The sequence below is a fragment of the Nycticebus coucang genome, chromosome 12, assembly GCF_027406575.1.
Source record: "Nycticebus coucang isolate mNycCou1 chromosome 12, mNycCou1.pri, whole genome shotgun sequence".
NCBI lineage: Eukaryota > Metazoa > Chordata > Mammalia > Primates > Lorisidae > Nycticebus > Nycticebus coucang.
The window spans coordinates 108116810-108138290 of record NC_069791.1 but is presented as its reverse complement, the minus strand read 5'-3'; the positions used below and the strand labels follow the sequence as shown (position 1 = coordinate 108138290).

At 50.1% G+C, this 21481-nt stretch overlaps 2 protein-coding genes across 15 annotated transcripts in view; one reads left to right on the top strand and one right to left on the bottom strand.

Moving 5' to 3' along the window:
* The window catches only part of DEXI (Dexi homolog), an 86571-nt gene that overhangs the window by 28122 nt on the left and 36968 nt on the right, over window positions 1–21481 (top strand). The window lies entirely within an intron of this gene.
* CIITA (class II major histocompatibility complex transactivator) overlaps window positions 1–21481 on the bottom strand; it is a 52828-nt gene that overhangs the window by 11297 nt on the left and 20050 nt on the right. For 3 of the 14 annotated variants that reach the window (XM_053554120.1, XM_053554130.1, XM_053554128.1), the window contains exons 2-13: window positions 17195–17341; window positions 16899–16994; window positions 14048–14110; window positions 13776–13856; window positions 11249–11293; window positions 9846–9998; window positions 9262–9399; window positions 8039–8203; window positions 7455–7523; window positions 4507–6157; window positions 3497–3655; window positions 2764–2835 (exon numbers count right to left, since the gene is read on the bottom strand). In XM_053554120.1, the coding sequence (XP_053410095.1) occupies window positions 2764–2835; window positions 3497–3655; window positions 4507–6157; window positions 7455–7523; window positions 8039–8203; window positions 9262–9399; window positions 9846–9998; window positions 11249–11293; window positions 13776–13856; window positions 14048–14110; window positions 16899–16994; window positions 17195–17341 (2839 nt within the window). Of the gene's footprint in view, window positions 1–2763; window positions 2855–3496; window positions 3696–4506; window positions 6158–7454; window positions 7524–8038; window positions 8204–9261; window positions 9400–9845; window positions 9999–11248; window positions 11294–13775; window positions 13857–14047; window positions 14111–16898; window positions 16995–17194; window positions 17379–21481 lie in introns of those variants that run through there. The other 11 variants (XM_053554121.1, XM_053554131.1, XR_008373149.1 and 8 more) reach the window with 10 other exon arrangements.

Here is a 21481-nt window from a genome sequence, read left to right as displayed (position 1 = left end):
AATGTTCTTGGTTTCTGGATTAAACCAAGAAGTCTGGGAACCACTGGCCATATTAAAAGGCCACAGGATGGGAACTGACCCCAGGATCTTCCACTTAACTGCTGTGCTAAGGGCCTCAGCAAATTCTGTCACCTCTGAGTCTTAGTAGCCCCCACCTTACAAAGCTGGTGGAAGAATTAAGGAATTGAACCTCACCTAGTTCCTGCCTGCATTCCAGAGAAGACCATGAACAAAACAAAAGCACCTGACTTTGTGGAGCTGACATGCCAGTGGGGAAGACAAGTTATTACAGAAATCCGTAAATGAGCTAGTGTTTGAGACAATGATTCATGCAGAGAAAGTACAGTGGTGAGGGGGGCAAGAATTTATGTTTAAATCTGAGAATCAGAAAAGGTGTCATGGAGTAAAGTCCATAGGAGGTGAGAATGTGAACCACACAGATATCTGGGGAAGAACATTCTAGGCAGAGAGTACAGCCAGTGCAAAGGCCGAGAGGCCAGACCTTGCCTAGGGAGGTGGAAACCAGAGAGGAGGTGCATGTGGCTGGGGTCAGGATGAGCAAGGGAGAGTTTATGGCGAACAGGTAAGCAGGGCCAAATCAGGGAAGGACCTTGCCAGTGAGTGGAGTGATGGCAGGGCTTTGGGTGGCCTAGATGCCTGATCTGCCAGGCAGGTGAGGGCTACAGGGTGCCTGGCACAGCATTTCAGGCTGCTAGAGAAGATGCCTGAAATAGTCCTTTCCTTCCTTCCTTAGAACTTTCTTGGGACCTCCAGTTTCCAGATGGCTGGTCACTGGCTCTAGGCTGTTCTACCCCATCCTCGCTGCTCCCCAGAGCGCAGTTCCGACCTCAAACTAGGGGCTTTTTAAGCTGAAAATAATTCAAAGCCAAAAAGGGCCTCTGTTGATTGTTTTCATACATTTCCTCTTTTCAGTGGCATTTTTACCACACACAAATTTGGCACCTTGTCTCTGTTTAAAACAAGAGACATTTGGCTTTTTCTGGGGTACAGAGGAAGCGTATGAGTGATCAGCTGAGGAGGGGGCATGGGCAAGTCACTTAACCTTGTCAGGGCTTAGTTTCCTCATTTGTAAAATGGAAAAGATAATGACTGTCTCCCACAGTAGTTCTTGAGATGAATGAGATTTTATGTAAAATGCACTAAGCACCCTAGGCTTCCTTCCTAATCACGAGATAATCTTAGACCCTTGATAAGAACCAAACACTAACTTAGCTTTTTTTCTTGGTTGGAGCTCTGAGCTGAGTTGATCTGACATTTATGACTTTGAACAAACAATTTAAACTCTCTAGGCCTAGGTGTTGCCATGAGCGCAATGAAGAGATAACAGCAATTCTCCCCAAGGAAGATTACTTCAGATAACAGAGGTCAAGGTGTTTGCAAATTAAAAAGCTATGTTCTGGCTCCTCAGCTCAGCGGTTAGGGGACCGGCCACATACACCTGGGCTGGCAGGTTTGAACCCAGCCCAGGCCTGCTAAACAATAATGACAACTACAACAACAACAAAAATAGCCAGGCATTGTGGCTGGCACCTGTAGTCCCAGCTACTTGGGAGCCTGAGGCAGGAGAATCACTTAAGCCCAAAGAGTTTGAGGTTGCTGTGAGGGCAACATAGTGAGACTCTGTCTCAAACAAAAAAGAAAAGCTATGTTCTGACCGACAGTTTTAAATAAATAATGATAATCACTGTGCTCTTGGGCCCATGTGCACAGGCTGCCCTTACAGAGTGACCAGGCACAACCAGGCACTCTAGAGTCCACTGAGTTCCTGGTTTCTTTCACCCTAGCAGCCCCACCTAGGATGTTGACTTCCAGCCCTGACCACACGTAGGGTGCCCAACTTTCCTGGTTTACCTGGGACTGAGAGGTGTCATGGAATATGAGACTTTCAGTGCTAAAACCAGTTCCAGGAAAGCTGGATGTTTGTTTCCTCTAGCTGCACATCAAAAGCTCTTGGGAATCCTTCAAACTGGGCAAAGAATCCCTGGGCTAAGTCACTGGATTGGGGTGTGGTCTGAGCATTGGAATGATTGGAACCACCAAGGAAGGATTCAGCTCTGTGACCAAGGTGAAAAACAGGTGCCTGGAGGTGGGCAGACACCTGGGCTTTAGAGGCTGATATTGGCTAGGGAGGGTTGGTTTTGCCCCTGGGGAGCCCACCTCTTGTTTATGGACATAAACAAGCTCATGCTCAAGGGGTATGAGCAGTCCCTGGCACAGCAGGAAAAAGGACTCAAGCAGTGGTCACAGCAGCATCCTCCTATGGAAGGTCACCGGCTGGGGACACGTTAGGCCCTTATATCCCTGGCCAAATTATAGTTCCTGGAGGGCCTTTCTGCCACCCGCTTTCCCCACTTGGCTCATTCCTTCTCCTTGGTCAAGCTTCAATGCAGACATCACCTCCTCCAGGGAAGTCCTTCTGAGCTCTTCCAGATGGGTACTTACTAGTCTGTAAGCTCATTGAGGACGGCATGTCATTCAAGTAGGTGCTCAATAAGTCTGCTGGCTGAGTGAATGGAAATGAGCATGTACACCAGCAAATGGGTCTGTTAGCTTGGAATCTGAGACTCTCCAGCATTTTCTCAGACTAGCCACATTCTGGCTGCTGGTAGCTGGTTTCCAAAGCGGTAGACAAGAGGGTAAGAATGGTCCTGGAGACCCATCTCTACCCCTGGTAGCACAAGCCCACCTAACATGGGCAAAGAAACCTTGGGTGGACCCGAAACAATCTACCCCTTTGCTTACGCAAACTCCAGCTTCTTTAGGTCCCGGACAGCAGGGAGCTCCCTGGTGGTGTCTTCTGAGGAACTTCTCATCCTGAAGAAAATAGGCAATGCTGGTGGGGGGTAAGGATTTTCTGCCACAGAGCCCTTATGCATGGGAACCATGATGGCTTCCCAGTGCCCAAAACTCCCTGGGAGGATTGCCTTCCTTGGGGTTATTGTTGTGCTTTATTGAAAAGAGACATCTCAGGACTGTGTTTCCTGACACAGAGCCTCAGATTCAGCACTTAGCAGCACCGGGCCCAGTGAGCACATAACAGTGTGTGATGAAGGGGTGAGTGAGACAGTTAACTTGTTCTGTGGTCAAGTTTCCTCTGCCCTCTGGATCTTGGCTCTGCCATCTATAAAATGAGAATAACACTGGTCCTAAATTCCTCAAAGGGTAGCAGTAGGCATCACTTTTGTTACTGGATGCAGAAGCCATCTTTGTCCACTCCCAGAAAGGGAACGTGTCTCCTCGCCTTCAGCTAAGAAGAACTGGGCATACGAGGGCATGTTTCAAATGGAGCAAAGTGTTTAATCCAGTAGGCTTTGCCTGAGCAGCAACTGTAGTTAGTTAATCCAGGTAGCCATTGCCCAGAAGGAAAACACAGGTGTTCCAAAGGAAAGGAGGCACTGGAAATGACCATGACAATGGGTCCTATGTGTCCTTAACATATGCAGCCTGGACCATATCCCATCCCTCACCCTCTCACCTCTGGGTCTGTACAAGGTTGCCCAGGTCTTCCACATCCTTCTTGGACTTGGCTTTGAAAGGCTCAATGGTGAACTTTTCCTCTGCAGCCTGGAGTAGCTTGGTCTCCCCACATTGCCGTAGGGACTCCCACAGCCCTACTGTGTCACTCAAGGCAGCCCTGTGGAGGGAGGGCCTCAGACCCAGGCACGGTGACTGGGCTAGACCATAATAAAGGGGCAGTTCCATGAGGGACCTCCTATCTGTTCAGATTCATTCCTTTCTTAGCTTAATCTCCTCCAGAAAGCCTTCCATAACCACTCCAGCCCTTATTGAGTCCTCTTTTCTTACCACTCTCATAGTGTTTTGTTTCCCTTTTTACTTTGGCTACCAGGAAGCACAGTGCTAAATTCTTGGCACAATTACAGCACGTTTAGGAGGAATGTGGGGGCAATTCTCTGAAGATGAAACTGAAGCGCTCAAGCAGATTTCAGAAAGACTCAAATGCACCAAATGAATGAATTTAGACTCAATATACCAAGGATGGCAGAGTGCCCCTTAAGAATTGTCAGCAGGAGTGGGATATGATCAAATTTAACTTGTGGGATGATCACTTTAGTGGCTGCGTATAAAATAGAGTGGAAGAGCAGAGAATGAAGGTAGTGAGGCCAAGGGGGGCCAGGGCGCTAATCTAAACATGAGAACATGGTGCCTTGATCAGTGGAAGAAGAGAAGAAAACAAATCTGAACCCAAGTCAGTCTTGGATTCTAGATGTGGCCTGGTGCCTGGCACACAGAGGTCCTTCAAATACTGGTTAGAAAAGCAATTCTGCCCTGCATGGCTTTGGGCAAGCAGCTGCCCCTCTCTGAGCCCAACATTATCATCTCGAACATAGAGTGTATCCATTCTGCCCCACTCGGCTGCTGTGCACACGCAAATGGGACCCCACAGAATGAATATGATGCCCGGCAGCGAGGCCACCGTGGGTGCCCAGCACAAAGGAGCCCCTTTTCCCCATCCCCTGCCCCCACCTGAAATGGGTGACACAGCTGAGTCCCACGAGGCTCCCCAGTCCAGAGGGGTCAATGCCAGTGTTGCACAGGTCCAGAGAGAAGTCTCGGCCAGCTGCCTCCAAGGCCCTGCCCAGCACATGTGCATCAGGAGGTGTGAGCCGGGTGCCCAGGAAGGACAAGCGGGTGGGGAGCTCCTGCACCACATGCTGCCAAATTTCAGCATCCTCTGCCTCATGAGCACAGTGCAGCAGCTCCAACAGCCGCCTCGCCTGCAGCATCCCTGGCTGCAGCCTCTTCAGGTACCTAGTGAGGACCTTCTGCTTCCGGTCTGCCAAGGCAGCCGCTGCCGGGCCGACCAAGGCTCCTAGGCAGTGGGTGCGTGGCTGAAAGATCAGCCCGGCCAGAAAGCGCGGCACACCTTCCAGCCAGTTGTCATAGGGCCTCTTCTTCCTTGGAGTCAATGCTAAATACTGTGGCAGTTCCTTGTCCTTGATGTCACTGCTCAGAGCCAGCCACAGGGCCCCGAGGAAGCACTGCAGGAGGAAGCTGGAGAAGGCCAGCTGGGCCTCGGTGGCCCCTGGGATGGGTCGCACTAAGCCCTTGGCCACAGCCCAGGTCCTCACCTCCACCGAGGGGAACTGGTCTTCCCGCAGGTTACCTTGGTGTCTGCGCCCCAACTCCCAGGCCAGCTTGGCCAGCTCTGCCAGGGCCCCCGGCGGGCTGTCTCGGGCTGTAGGGCCCAGCAGGCCAACATAGAGTCCTGTGAGCGTAGCAGGCAGTTCAGCCCCATCTCCCTGCTCCAGCAAGGCCTCCGAGAGCTGGCACATGGCCCGGCACAAAGTAGGGCTGTGACCGTGACTGAGAAGAAAAGGCTGGTCCCGGAGGAGCGCTAGGGCTCTCTCTTGGTACTCGGTCACCCCCAAGTTCTCAAAGTAGCGCGACACATAGGCCTGGGCCTGCTCAGGGGAGAAGCCGGCCACCTCAAACAGGGCATCGGCCTTGCTCAGGCTCTGGGCCAGGCGGCCCTTGGGCCGGGCAGTGAGGAGCAAGGTGCAGCCTCGCAGCAGCCTCCGCTGAAAGAGGCCAGCCAGTAATCCCCGGAGGGAGCAGGGTTCTGTGGCTGCCGGGCCACCCGTGCTGTGCAGGAAGCCATCCTGGGCCTCCAGCTCCTCGAAGCCGTCCAAGATGAGCAGAACACGATCAGGCCTCCTCAAGACGTGTCTGAGCACCTCGTCATCCACCTCCAGTGGCTGTGGGCCGAGGGAGAAGAGCAGGTCCGGCAGGCGGTAGGTGTCCCCAGGACGGTCCAAACAGTAGCAGGGGATGTGGAAGGCAAAGTCATACTGTGGAAGCTGTCCACAGGCCCAGGCGCGGCTCAGGGCGCGGGCGCAACAGCTCTTCCCCTGCCCAGCCCTGCCCAACACGGCAATCATTTGTGTTTCACGCGGCCGCCGGCGCTCCCTGGCTGCCAACAGCACCTCGGCCAGACCCCCTGGGGCCAGCTGCCGCTCTGCCCAGTCTGGAGTGGCCAGCTCCCATTCCTGGCTCTTGTTGCTGGTCCTCTCCAACCTGGCCCTCACCAGGTCCACCTGCACCAGGAGGCCATCAGGGCCCTCGGGCTCAGCCTGATACTTGTCCTGCAGCGAGTGACAGAACTGCTTCACCGGCTCTGCAAAGGCCAAGGGATGTGTCAGGTGGGAGCACACGGGAAGCCCAGAAGGAGGACACAGGCTCCACCATGAGGCCAGCACTGCCACCCTCACCATGTGCTCATCCATTCACTGCACAGTCTTCAGTGACTGCCTCATTCAGCTACCCAGATGCTCATTCACTGAGTAACTCCTTGCCACCCCCATTCATTCATTCATCTTCTCACCCTTGTTTCTATCCACTCCTTTCATGCCTTCACTAATTGCCTTCTTCTCTGGGGCCCTCATTTGCTCACCACAGAAGGCCATGGGAGGAGGCATGTTAAGAGATAGGACAAAAGGGCCAGGTGACTCACACCTAGTAATCCTAGCACTGTTGGCAGGAGGATTCTTTGAGCTCAGAAGTTCAAGACCATCCTGAGCAAAAGTGAGACCCCGTCTCTACTAAAAATAGAAAAACTAGCTGAGTGTGGTGTTGAGTGCCTGTAGTCCCAGTTTACTTGGGAGGCTGAGCCAGGAGGATCACTTGAGCCCAGCAATTTTAGGTTGCTATAAGCTAGGCTGAAGCCACAGCACTCTAGCCTGGGCAATGGAACGAGACATTGGCACATTAACTCAAAGAAGAGAGAGAGAGAGATAGGACACACCTATAATCCTAACATTCTAGGAGGCCGAGGTGGTTAGATTGCTTGAACTCAGGAGTTCAAGACCAGCTCTGAGCAAGACTGAGACCCTGTCCCAAAAAATAGCCGGGTGTTGTGGCAGTTCCCTGTGTCTGAGTTCAAATACTAGCTCTGCCATCTATTAGTGTAATCTTGAGCATGTTATTTATTGCACTATGCCTCAGTATTCTCATCTGTAAAAATGGAGACAATATTAGAATTGTTTGACACTTCGATGATTCAACATATCTAATGCGCTTCAATGAGTGCCTGAAAGTAAGCATTTAGTAACTTAGCCATTCTCTTAATCACTCTTTTATGCTCAGCTCCCATCACTCTCATCCTCATCTACTTCTTCCTTCATCCACTCAGTCCATTATCCTCTCTCCCCTCATTCATTCTCTCAGCCCCACCAATGAGATGTTGACATGCAGCGTGAGCTTATCAAGGAGTGGGTTATTGATAAATGTTACATGAGTGAGTGGTGGAACAAATGCTGAAATGATGGCATAATCAAATAAACGAATAAATGAGTGAATTAATGAAGTGTGAGCCAGCAAATGAATGGTTGAATAAATGAGTGAACAAGCAGAGTGAAGCCAGATCTGGGCTTCCACCTCCAGCCCCCAGGACAGAGGGCCCCTGCATCACTCACCAGGCCACTTTGCAAGCTTGCCAGAGACCTCCTCATCTACCTGGCATTGGGTGCAGGACTTTTCACCCTCTGGAGATGGAAAAGTTTGTGTCAGAGTTAGAGTGGGGAGCACCCCTGGAGACTTCCCTCCCTCTTGGCCATTCAGTCCTCAGAGCATCCTGAGGGCACAGCCTACAAGGGCTGAGTCTCCCAAGATGGAAGTAACAAGATATTGGCCCAAGACTAACTTTGACTCAAAGACATCTTTCTTTGGCCAGGTATACTTTTAAAAATTTCACTCATATTTTAAAATCACAGTATCTATGTAGAAATTGGAATTTTCAGCTCAAGAGGATCTGGCTTTTCTGCTGGGTAACAAGCTGTTGAAGGCTGGTGACTCCATTTGAGTGGGACATGGATTCATCAGCTATCCCCTCTTCCCAGCCATGCCCTCTACTCCCTGAAGACCCTCCCTGTCCTGTCTGACCCATGAACATGATCTGTCCTACAGGCAGGCTCTGCTCATGGACCTGGTAAGAGGTGATTCCTTCCCCAGGGCCTCACTTCTGCTGCCAGAACCTCTCGCAGCCCCGAAGGGTCCTTACCTGTCCCATCTAAGTGAGAGGTCAGGGCTGGTTCAGGCATGCTGGGCAAGTCAGCTGCAGAAGGAGCAAAGGGACTGGTGGAGCCAGGCCGGTCTGGGGACTTTGGGAGGCTGTGGATGGTAAGGCCACCCGAAGGAGGTGCTTGGCTGGCCTGGGGCATCTCACCTACATTATGAGTACAGGAGGGTGTAAGAACAACCAGCTACTTAGCCCAGAACCCAATTGAGTCACCCTCGCCCCAAAGCAGGTTATGGAGCCTGGGAAGACTGGGGAGAGGAGAGGGAAAATTCCAAAGGAAGACATTTCAGGATGGAGCTGAGGAAAAGAGCTCTGGAGTTAGCTCTAGCTTCCAGAGCCTTGGTTTGTTTCCCCACTCTTGAAATGGACATAATCAGCTCAGAAGGAGCTTCAGGCAGGTGTAACAATAGCATTGTTCCCACTGCATGGTTAGTGCTTCTTTTTCTAGAGCTGTCAAGAACTGCTTATCTGTTACCGGGGTACCAGTGCATTATAAAGAAACTGGCATGTAACTATGAAAGGATGTTCTCAAGCGGAAGAAAGCACCTTCCTGGCCTCATTTCTGAGAGACCAAGCATGCCTTCTCTAGAACCATCTACAACCTCTCAGTGTGATGGGTCAGCTCAATAAAAGACCATTTTACTGATAAGGAAACAATACAAATTTGAGAAAGTTGTGCAAGGATGTACACCAAACTGGTCACATCTGTATACTAAAGAGTGAAGGAGACAGTCAACTCTTGTAAACATTTATCATTGATGTTGCAACTTAAAAATACCATAAAATGTTTTAAAAGAAGGAAAATTTGACTAGCCTGAGCAAGAGTAAGACTGTGTCTCTTCTAAAAATGGGAAAAATTAGGCAGGTGTAGTGGCAGGCACCTGTAATTCTAGCTACCTGGAGGCTGAAACAGGAGGATTGCTTAAGCTCAGGAGTGTAAGGTTGCAGTAAGTTGTGATGATATCCTTGCACTCTAGCCTGGGCAACAGAGCAACTTCCAGTCATGCAACCAGACCACTTCAGGAAGCTCTGCTCCTCTACTTTGATGTTTGGGAAATTGGAACTGAGAAATGTGTGCTAGAGAGGAAGGATCATGAGAAGACACTAGGTCCCTACTGCCAAATGCCTGGGGTAGGGAGCGGTCAGATTAGGGAGAAGTCAGGTTGGGAGGGAGAGGTGGTCATGGGGCAAGGCTTCTCACTCACCCTGGTAGATGAATATACTGGACACCCCAGCCCCTGAGATTTGCCAGAGCCCTTGGGACAAAGTGGGGAGAGTGGGGATGAACTGGATGTGTCCAGGAGGGAGATTCAGGCAGCTTGCCGAGGACCTGGAGGGGGCTACTGCAAGAGACAAAGTCAGTGAGGTGGAATATCCCACAGCATCCACATTCGTTATTCTGCTCTCTGATTCTTTGATTACTGTCTGACTGCCCTAAAGGCGTCTCATTCCCCTGAGAGCAGCAGCTGTGTCTGTCTTGCCTGTGGTGGTGTCCCCAGCACCGAGCAGTGTGGCTGCACAGAGAAGGTGCTCCATAAAGAGCTGATGAATATATCTGGCTGGCAGGTGAATTCCCTAAGTGGTGCAGATTCTCTTGGCCACCCAGGCATGTGTTTCCTTCTGAGGCATTCTCTGGCAGGGATTGAGCTGATGGGAACCCTGGGGGTGACACTGGCTGGGACTGAGGTGAGTGACATTGATGGTGGGTAGGGTTCCCTCCCGTCATGCTAGCTCCTCAGCCACCTCCTGGGAGGGGTAAAGCCCACCCTCTCCAAGCCCTCTAACGTACTGGCCATCTGGAGGGTTTCCTCCAGGTGGGTCTGGCCACATGCTGGCTCCTGGTTGAACAGTGCAGGTGGTGGCAGGAAGGGCAGGGCAGAAGAGTCGCTCACTGGCCCCACCAGGAAACTGCCAGTCACCATGGGCACAGCAGGGGTCTCGGCTGTGGGGAAGGGGGTGTGTCAGAGGCTGGGTGCCTGGGAGCCCTTTCTGGGGTGGCAGGGCTCTCTCCTGATCTCTCTCCTGGCAGTTAGAGGAAATGCCTGTCCTTTCTCAATCCTGCTGAGCTGGGCCAAACAACAACTGCTCTGTGCCACCGGCCCCCTAGCCCTCTCCTTGTGACTGGGCCTTGAGAGCTTTCCAGAGCAGGACCCTAGAGGCCCCACACACAGTCAGGGCAGAAAAGAACCTATGAACAGGCTTCTGGCCCCATGTGCTATCACCCTGCATGGCCTGGCAGGGTGCTCCTCAACGGACCCAAAGAGGCCCCAGGCACTTAGTCTGTGCCCAAAGAAAGGCAGGGGTTGCATAGTGCACACTTCTCTGCCTCCGCCCTCAGACTTGGGGAAGAAGGGGGTCAATCTCCTCTGTGAAATGGAGAGCTCTAAGACGGAAATGATATGCCTCCTTCATCAGCTCGGGAGCTCCCTGAGAACAGGGATCACTTCACCATGCTGAGGTCCACATGGGCAGAACTCCTGTCTCCCTCATCAGATCGGGGGTCTTGGAGAATAGGCACCTGTCTCTCCCATTAGATTAGGAGCTCCCTGAAAACACAGACCACTTCTCCATCATCCTGGAGAGGGTCTTCATAGTCCTGTCTCTGTGATCAGAGTGGAACTTTCTGAGGGCAGGAACTAGGCTTCCTCCATCCAACTATGAGCCTTTCATTTCTCTGTTTTCCACACAGGGGCTGGTCTCCCCACCTTTGTGATCATAATCGGGTAGGAGGGAAAAAGAAAAAAGGGAGGTGAGGAGAGGGAAGAGGAGAGGATGGAGAAGAGAGAAGGAGAGGAAGGAGAGCAGGAGGCATTCAGTGGGAGGAGCTTGGGGGAAGGTCTGGTATGGGCCCCCAAGGAGGGCAGGAGGGCTGCTGGGTGCCTGTCTGGCCCCAGTGACTTTGCACTCTTAAAAGGAGACGTGTGGTATGGGGGAGCAGTGGAACAAGGCTGGGGGCAGGTGTCAGCTCCGACTCAGATGAAGAAGAAGGGGTGACAGGCTTCATAGAAGATGCTGACCCTCCTAGCAGGATTATGAGCTAGGAAAATCTTGACCTTGGTTTGACTCCCACCTCCCCCTCTCATTAGCTGTGGGATTGTGTACAAATGACTTCCCTTCTCTGAGCCTCAGCTTCCAATGTCAGTTTATATGGACACCTGTGGAGGCCCCTTCCTGGCCCCCTGCCCTGCTCACCCAGCTTCTGGTGCTTCGGGTCTGCAAGAAGCTCCTCTGGGAAGGCTGCAGAGAGAATACCAGGGTCAGCTGCTCCAGGGAAGGGGTATGCCAAACCAGGAGGTCTCGTGACCCCAGCAGGCTGTGAGGCCTTCCCTCCAAGGGCTGGGAGGTGGCCTTGTGGGCCCCCACTGCCTCTCCTTACTCCTTCCCCTTCCTCCCCTGCTCAAACCTCCCTTGAGCCCAACCCCCCCTCAAAACACCCAGGGAAGCAGAAGGTGCTAAGCCACAGGGAACACAACATAGGTTTAAGTCACAAAACAAAACAAAATAAAACAACCTGCCTTTTGAATCCCTTCCTAGCTGCATGCCTGTGTGATACAGCCTGTCTGAGCCTTTGGTCTCAGGTCTATGAAACGAGGATCACTGTCGGAAACCAGTGGGTAAGCATAGAGCGCTCAGCACATCAACAGATAAAAACCCATGTGTCCCTTGGAGAGAGGCTGATTAACTGAATGTGGTTCACTGACCCAGTGAACCACACCAGCCCTAAAAAAGAAAGTCTGCTGAAGCACATATGGGGAAATGTGCTAGTGTCTGCAATTTACTCCAAAATGTGCCAAAAATAAAATGGATGGAGGGTTGGGTTGATAGAGAAATTGACAGATGAACAGAGATGGAGCCAAATATTAATTGTGGAATCAAAGTGGTGGGTACATGGCTGTTCATGGTGCAGTTCTGTCACCTTTATTGTTATGCTGACAAATTTTATAGTAAAATGTTGCGGGTAGGCTGGGCATGGTGGCTTATATCTATAATCCCAGCACTCTGGGAGGTGAAGATGGGTGGATTGCTTGAGCTCACAAATTTGAGACCAGCCTGGGCAAGAGCAAGACCCCATCTCTACTAAAAATAGAAAAACTGAGGCAAGAGGGTCACTTGAGCCCAAGAGTTGGAGGTTGCTGTGAACTATGATGACACCATGGCACTCTGCCCAAGCAACAGCCTGAGACTCTTGTCTAAAAAAAAAAAAAAAAATTTTTTTTAAATGTTGGGGGAAATACTTATCAAGTGAAAATGAAAAGAAAACGGAAAGAAAAACAAGGAAAGAAAAGAGGAAAGTGAAGGAAAGGAAAGGAAAGGAAAAGAGAAAGGAGGAAGCCCTTAGAGATAGGACCATGTCTTCTCCATCAATAATACAGAAATGACTTTATTAAATGAAGAAAGCTCAGTGCAGAATATTATAGGTAAAATGTAGCCATTTGTGTTAAAATTAAAAAAAAAAAAAGCAAAGAGCTGGCTGAGAGATGAAGAGAGTATTTCTGACAAGTAAAAAGGAAACTGGTAAACATATGTTCCTTCTAGGGAGGAAACAGGAATGAGAGGGAGATTTGTTTCACTAAATATTCTTTGTACTTTTTGAATTTCCATACCATGCACCTGATTCACCTGTTCAAAAATAAATAGATGGATACAGGGCTTACACAGGCTCCAGCACCTCACAAGCACCTTGATGAATGGTTTGCCCATTTTACAGATATTCACTCAACAGATGTTTGTCAAGGTGCTGCTGCCTACTGGCCACTGTGCTACACGTGGGAGATGCAGTGATGAGCAAGAAGACAAGGTCCCTGTCATCACAGTGGAAAAGCTTGGCAAAAGGCAATAAGGAAATAAGTCCAGATTGCACCCAGCGCTAAGGGCTAGGAAAGACACAAACAGGGTGAGAATGTGTGAGCTGATCTAGTGGAAGGGTGGTCGGGGAAGGCTTCCAGAGGAGGTGACATTTTAGCCAAGATTTAAAAGATCAGAAAGAGCTGTCCAAGGGAAGAATGGGGGGGTTGGGGGGGGTTGGGGAGGGAAGGGCATTTCAAATTGAAAGAACAGTGAGTACAAAGGCCCTGGGGCTGGCAAGAGCACATGGGTTGGTGGAATGGAGAGACCCTCGCCTGACTGGAGTGTAGAATTCTCCATGGTGAATTTGGAGAGGTGGGAAAGGCCAGATCAGGCAGGCCTTGTGGTATGTATTCTGTAGCTGTTAGCAGGGCCCTGAAATGCTCTGATTTGCATTCAGAAACTCCCAATCACTACCACAGGAGGATAGACAAAGGAGGCAGGAAGATCAGGTGGAAGCTCAGAGAGGTGCTAGTACTTGCCCAAGGTCACACAGACTATAAATAGCAAGACCACAATTCAAACCCAGTTCCTGCTGATGCCAGAATCTGAACTTCAAAAAATATCCCTCAAATACAGGGGTGACCTCCAAAAGTGAAAGGAAAGCCAGAACTCAAAGGTCATTTTGGGAATGACAATCAAAAAGCCAGGGACGAAAAACCATCAGGAGAGTGGGCATTTGCACCTGGGCCATCTATCCTCCTGGGTCACCAGCAGACAGGAAGTGAGGGATGAGGCAGCAGGTGTCCGCAAGCCCAGGTAAGGCAAGTAGAACTTAACGGGGGGAGCAACAGAGAGCCACAGCAGGCTTTGGAGCCAAGAAAGGACCAGGTCTCAAGCAAGGCTAGGTTGGGTCAGGGAGGGGCTCACTCACATCTTTTCTGGCTTTTCCGCCCCATTTCTGTGGGCACTTCCACACTCTCACCGATCACTTCATCTGATCCTATGTGCTCTACTTTGGAGAAAAACCAGAGAATAACTCACACGACCAGTGGAGAGGCCCGAGGTGAGCCTCTATTGTCCCTATGTTGGGGAGAGGGGTCTAACCAACCATGGAGGGGCGGTCATCCAGTATTATGGTGTTCCCCAAGGAACAAGGAAGAATACTCAGTCTGAACCAAGCCACTCTCCCCACCCGTGACTTACTGAAAATGTCTTTGCTCAATCCCTCCAGCTGGGAGTCCTGGAACACATACTGGTCCAGTTCTGCTGCTCAGATGAGGAAAAGCTCAGTCAATCAACAACGTCTCATTGAAGGCCTACTGTGTGCCAGGCCTTGGGTTAGTCACTGGGAATCTGTGACTGTCAGGGCCTGGCACACAATGGGGAGGCTCAATAAATATTTGCTGAATGAATGAACGCTGACCCTTCATGGACTTGTAATCTCATTGAAAAAAATGAGGTATAGATTCATAAAAACTGATCTACAACTATCAAGTAGTACAAGGCGGGTGATAGAATTGGCAAGGGGGTTGAATTTAAACTCCACCTCTATGCTCCACACGCCCTACTAGCTGTGTAACCTTGGGCCTGTTACTTAACCTCTCTGGGCCCCATTTCCTCATCTATGCAAGAAGAATAAGTAACATCTACTACATAGGGATAGACAATGATGATTAGAGGCTCTGCATTTAAAGCATTCAACACAGTAGCCAGTACACAGTAAGCATGCAGTAAGTGGGAGTTAATTATATGCAGTGGTACATGGCTCAGAGCCCCGGGAAGAGAGTTATCATGGGAGGAGGTCAGGGCATCAGGAAATCATGGCAGGCTTCCCAGAGGAAGGGATTCTGGAGCCAGCATTTGAAAGATGGGGCAGAGTTTGAGAGACAATGGATAGCTTTGTGGGTCATGGTGACGGAGTGAGAAAGGTGTCCAGCATATGTTTGGGGAACTCTGAGAGGTAGATGGCTGTGGTAGAGTTTTCACATTGGGGAAAGTTAGGACTTGATTTTATAGGCAACAGGGATCCATAGAGGTCTTCTGAGCTGAGGGCTGGAACGAGGGTGGTGTGATGTTGGTGACAATGGTGATGATGCTGTTGTGTGGTGGCAGCGTCCCTTGAATGCTCACTCTGTGAAATGCTCTTCTAAATGCTTTATACACAGCGACTTGTTCAATCTTACAACCATCTCATGAGGTAGATGTGATTACTGTTCCCTTTTATGAGTACACATGGAAGTAAGGTCATCTTTCAAGACACCTCAAATGAATACTTGTGCAGGCCTGGACTGGGCCTTCTAGGAGCACAGAGAAAACACACAGATTTGAGGAGCAGACTCAGGCAAAGTGCCTGCTATGGTTTGAATATTCATCCCTTCCAAAATATGTATTGAAATTCATTCCCTGCTGCGGCGATATAGAGAGGTATATAGCCTATAAGATACAACTAGAGGCTCTAAGAGGCCTTGTGAATGGATTTTTCCACTTAAGGATTAATGGATTCATGGGGTAATGAATTAATGGGTTATCATGGGAGTGGGACTGGTGGTTTTATAAGAAGAAGAGAGACCTGAGCTAGGATGCTCAGTTCTCTTGTCATGTGACCCTGCTCCTCCTTAGGACTCTGTAGAATCCTCACTAGCAAGAAGGTCATCACCAGATACAGCCCCTTGACCTTGGACTTCTCAGCTTCTGTAACTATGAGAAACAAATTCCTCTTCTTTATAAATTACTCAATTTCAGCTATTCTGTTATCAGCAACAGAAAACAGACTAAGACGCTGCCTCATTTAATTGCTTAGGCAGCTTCCAATACCTATGGAAATTCCCCTAAAGGGGAAAAAAACTCCAAATCCTAAAAGATGCCAAAATACTTAATTAGTGCCTGAAGTTTTGAGGAAATGTGAATGCTCTCATCCCCACACACTTCTGCTTCCTCTAAGTAAATTCCCAGGAAGGGAAGGAAGCAGGCAAGCTCTCAGTTCTGTAATTTCTGAGACAGCACAGTTACTGTTCGTCTCTAAATTCTGTCTCTGTATGATGTTCAAATAAGTGTACTCTGGGGGGAATTTGGCCACATTTGTGCCAGGCACAAACCTGCTGAGTATTACAGTTCCTGGGTTTCCAACAAAGGGCCACTAAAAACAATCATGCAGGTTGTCCACTGTACAAAGGGTACCCTAGCCAGGAGGGCAAATGGGAGCAGGAATCCAGCTTGTGCTTTGCTAGCCAGGCTGTTACTTCTTGGGGTAGACTCCAGAAGAAGAGGCGCCTTTTTCTAATTCAACAGGAGCTCTGTATGAGACAGTGGTGATACTGGTGAGGAGGGATCCTCTACTCTCCCCAGTAAAACCAGCAGCAGCAACAAAACTTCCCCCCCAAAGAGTTCTGCCTTTGTCTGAAAGCTTTAGAAGTAACTCTTTTTAAAGTTGCAGACCAGCTGCTCAGCTTGAGCCTTAGCAAAGCTCCCAACTCCAGACACTTTCCTTTCTGTGGTTTAAAAATGGGGACTTTGAAATGAGAGATACCTAGGTTAGAATTTCAGGCATGCCCTTTCTCACTGCAGCCTCTGGTAGGTTGGTTCACCTGTTAAACCTCAATCTCCTCATCTGCCAAGGAGAAGTGACAGCACGTACTTCCTTTGTTGTTGAAAGGATTCAAGGCAATGATGCATGTATGGCAATTAACATACTATGAGCTCCCAGTAACTGGGAGTTATTACAAATACTAGAGTAGTTTGGCTCAGGAGCTGGGAAGGAAAGGGGAAAAGTGTATGGTGTGTGCTTTGTGGGAAAGACAGAAAGAAGAGCAAGAAACGAACAGGATAGGAATGGAGGCAGAGGAAGTAAACGTGAGATTTTGGTTGCCCGGTGGTCTTTAGTGGAGAGACCTCACTGGCCTCCATCTCCCTTCTGCCCTGGAGCCTCCATTCTTCCAGTCCCTACTCAGCACTCCCTTGCCGTGATTTCTGAGGGAGGGGCCTGCTGAGGTTCCTGGTAAATGGGTGAGATTAACAAACAGGACAAAGAACGCTTTTCCTCTGGGCGTGTCCTCACCGATATTGGCATAAGCCTCTCTGGTCTCTTCATCGCCTTCCATGTCACACAGCAACTGGCTGAACTGCTCGCAGTTGATGGTGTCTGTGTCGGGTTCTGGGAGGAAAAGTCCCTCTGGTGAAGCAGGAAAGGTTTGGGAAGAGGGTTGGTGGGGACAGGGAGAGGCGGGGCCGCGCGCATGCAGGGAGCTGTCCGCGGTTCTGACCGCAGCTCCCAGGCCAGTCCCTGCCCCGGGTGCTGTATCGGGCAACTGAGGGGTGGGCCAGGAGGCAGAGCCCCGAGGGAAGGGCGCTCACCTGAGCAGAGCTCAATCTCTTCTTCTCCAGCCAGGTCCATCTGGTCATAGAAGTGGTAGAGGTTCCAGGGGTCAGCATTGCTGTTGAGAAGCTCCAGGTACCCGCCTTCTAGAGGCCCCAACTCCATGACAGCTCGCTGCCCAGTGCCTGGGAGAGAAGCCATGCTCAGTGATCAAATGGGGCGCTAGAGAGAGGCAGAAGATTAACACCCACCACAGTTCCCAGTTGGCGAGGGCCAAGTTGGGGAGAATGAAACAGTTAATCATTCAGCACCTCATATATGCGTATGCTCAGGGTGAGGACAGAGGAAGCCACATCCCTTTCCTCTAAACACCACATTGGGAAGATGCCCATGAGACAGAAAAGGGAACTGAAGTGTAGATTCAGGGATCTCATACCAGGGAGTCAGGAGACCTGGGTTCCTAATTTGGTACTGCTATGAAAAACACCAGCTAAGCCTTATAGAACACTTATCAGCAACCATGTGAGGCAGGTCTACTACTATCTCCATTTTTTGTGTGAGATAACTGAGGCTCGGAGAGGTGACACCATTGACATAAGGAAATTCAGGCTCAATTTCCCAGAATTTGACCCCAGGCATGAGGCCTGAGGACCTGCATTGAACTGCAGCACTCTCCTGCCATGGCTGCTTACGCAAGTCTCTTCTCCACTCCATGCCTCAGTTTCCTAATCTGTAAATTCAAAAACTCTGGGAAGATTCTCTCTAAGATTCCTTCATTATAATTTATTGAAAGGTATGTTAAATGCTTTGAACACTGCCTCATTTAATGTTTAAAGCAATCTCAGACATGTCCACACAAAACTTTATACATGAATGTTCATAGAAGCATAATTCATAATAGCCATAATATAGAAACCAACCCAGATGTCCATTAATAGATAAATAGACAGACAAAATGTCATTCTATTATTCACATAATAGAATATTACTTAGCCACGAAAGGGAATGAGTATTGATAGATGCTGCAACATGAATGAGTCTTGAAAACATTATGCTGAGTAAAAGAATCCAGACGCAAAGGAACACACATTGCACAGCTCCATTTATATGAAATCTCCACAACAGGAAAATCAATAGAAATAGAAAGATATGGTGGTTTTCTGGGGCTGGGGAAGGGCTTGGGGGGGGGATGGGAGCAACTGCTGGTGGTTATGGAGTTTCTTGGTGGGGGGTGATGAAGAAAATGTTTTAAAATTAACAGTGAAAATGATTGCACAACTCTGAACATTGAATTGTATGTGTCAAATGGGTGAATTTCTACCATATGCAAACTTTAGCTCAATAAAACTTTTAAAACCTGGAAGGTAGGCAGTATTGGTGCCATTTTGCAGATGAGGAACTTGAAGCTCAGACAGGCTGAGCAGTTATTACCAGGGAAAGTCGATTCTAAGCCTCATCTGTGTGGCCCCAGGCCCCTGTCCTGACCCTGGCTCAGGTCATCCACACTTCCATGCTGTACTCATTCCCTAGGGCTGAAGGAGCAAAGTGCCACCGGTCACTTAAAACAACAGGACTTTATTCCCTCACAGTTCTGGAGGCTGGAAGTCAAATGCAGGTGTCATCGGGGCCACACTCCTGCCACAGGCTATAAGGGAGAACCCTTCCTTGCCTGTTTCAGCTTCTGGGAACCAGGGGTAATCCTTGATTTGTGAGCTTGTGGCTACATCACTCTAATCTTGTGAGCTTGTGCCTCAGTGGTCACATCATCCCAACTTTGTATTTCGATTTTCCTGTGCCTTTCTCTTATAAAGACACTTGGCATTGGATTCAGGACCCACCTGGATAATCCAGGATGATCTAATTATAAGATCCTTAATTCTGTCCACAAAGACTTTTTTTCTAAATAAGGTCACGTTGACAAGTTGCAGGGATTTGAGATGGATACATATTTTAGGGGGCTACCAGTCAGCCCACCACACGTGGGATACAAATACCAGCTGGAAGGAAACAGAAAAATTCTTGAAGGAGATGAGAGGAGAGCTGACCCTAAAGCCAGTGCATCGGAAGGACCTCCTACGTCTCCTGTCCTGGGCCCGGAAGAGAATAGGGCCAAAGTGGGGTGGGGTATCAGGTGGTTAAGGTCGTGAGGGAACACGCACCCAACTCGTGACCCCTTTACAGAAACTCCTTTTATTTCCCTCATTAATAGCTCAGAGAATAAACTGCCCAGTCTGACTGGGGTCCTGGCTGAGGCTGCCTGATGACACACCTTGAGGGGGGCCGTGGGAACATAAACCCCCGTCTGACTGGGGTCCTGGCTGAGGCTGCCTGATGACACACCTTGAGGGGGGCCGTGGGAACATAAACCCCCGTCTGACTGGGGTCCTGGCTGGGGCTGCCTGATGACACACCTTGAGGGGGGCCGTGGGAACATAAACCCCCGTCTGACTGGGGTCCTGGCTGGGGCTGCCTGATGACACACCTTGAGGGGGGCCGTGGGAACATAAACCCCCGTCTGACTGGGGTCCTGGCTGGGGCTGCCTGATGACACACCTTGAGGGGGGCCGTGGGAACATAAACCCCCGTCTGACTGGGGTCCTGGCTGGGGCTGCCTGATGACACACCTTGAGGGGGGCCGTGGGAACATAAACCCCCGTCTGACTGGGGTCCTGGCTGGGGCTGCCTGATGACACACCTTGAGGGGGGCCGTGGGAACATAAACACAACAGGCTTGCAGCCAGGGCCCTGCCAGCCATGACCAGAGGAAGCAGAACTGAAAGAGGGGGCCACCACCCTTTTCTAGGAGTGGAGCTGAAGCTGAGAGATGGGGGAGGAGGGCTCTGCCACCTCTGCCGGTGCCTTGGTCTGGGGTCTCTTGCCATCTACTGTCCTCTCCAGGATGGTAGGGGAAGACTCCCTGCCCTGCAGCCTTCCTGCTGTCTCCCTCCCATCCAATCTGTGGTATTGCCTGAGAGCCCGTACTGTAGCAATCTGCCGCTTTAGGAGGCAGTGTGATCTGTCGACAACTCCAGGCCAACCCTAGCAGTTCCATGAAGGAGTTGTGTGGCTTTGGGAAAATTACCCAAACTCTTGGTTTTCTCACAGAGCATCCGGTCTGCCAGGGACTCTGGAGCTCAACCTCCTTCCTTCTACAGATGAGAAGACTGAGCCCCTGAAAAGGATTGAGACTTGCACGAGACCCTACAGCCTGTTGGTGGCCCAGCCTGCACATGATGCCCCCAGCATGAGACTCCTCATCCAGTACTCTTTCCTCCCATCAAAATGCTTCCATTTAAGCAATCACCCCATCATATCTAGGCACAAGCCTGCAGTCCAGGTCCTACCTCCAAGGGGAGATGGTGGGAGGAACAGCAGGGAAGAGGCTGGAGAAGTTTAGCTCAGCCTCACTTAAACACAGGCTCAGCTTCGAACTTTGGACAACATTGCCAAATGTGGTTAAGCAAAAAAACAGAGAGATACACTGACAGAAGAGAAAGAAACCAGCTCACGCGAGCTGTGGAGTCAAATTGCCTGACTCTGAGCCTGCTCCTACCTACCAACTCACCGCAATCAGACAAGTTCATTTTTTAAACGACTTAGAGCCTCAGCTTCCTCATTTGTGAAATGGGAATAATAATAATTGATAACTCATAAGGAGTGAGTTAGTTGATTGACCTGGAGCCCATAGAAAGGGGACTGGTGGTCAGTGGCTGCTCAATGAACAGGACCTTAAAGCAGCACCAACACACACGGTGAAAAAGCAGGCGGGTGGACATTAATGCTATTGTTAATTTGCCTCTTACCTCTGTGAGGGTGACAAAGGGACCCTTCCTCTCCCATTCCCTCCTGAGTCATCACATTGTGAAGCCAAATAAGGAAATCCCACAGCATCGAGAAAGGCCACAGCCAGTAGGGCAGCTGGGATGGTCTGGGCCACACACACCTGCTGTTGTCACCACCAGGAGTAAAGGTACCCAAGGACCAAGTTCTATGTCATTGGCTCAACCTGAAGAAACCCCCAACACAAGACACACCTCCCATCCTGCCTTCCCTAAGACCAGAGCCTACAGCTTGAGCACTTCCTCTTGTGGGGGCAGGGGTTTGCAGCTCACGGTGCCCCTCTGCCTCTACCCCCCATCTGAGTTCCCAAAGAGCTGGGGAGAAGGCATGATGGAGTATCACGCCCATTTGATGGAAGAGAAGGTTCAAATGGGTTGCCCAAGGTCATGTGGTTTGAGATCTTGTGCCTTGGCTATGAAGCCTTCAGCAAATCACTTAAGCTCTCTGAGCACCAGTCTTCCCACCATTAGATCCAGAAAATAAAG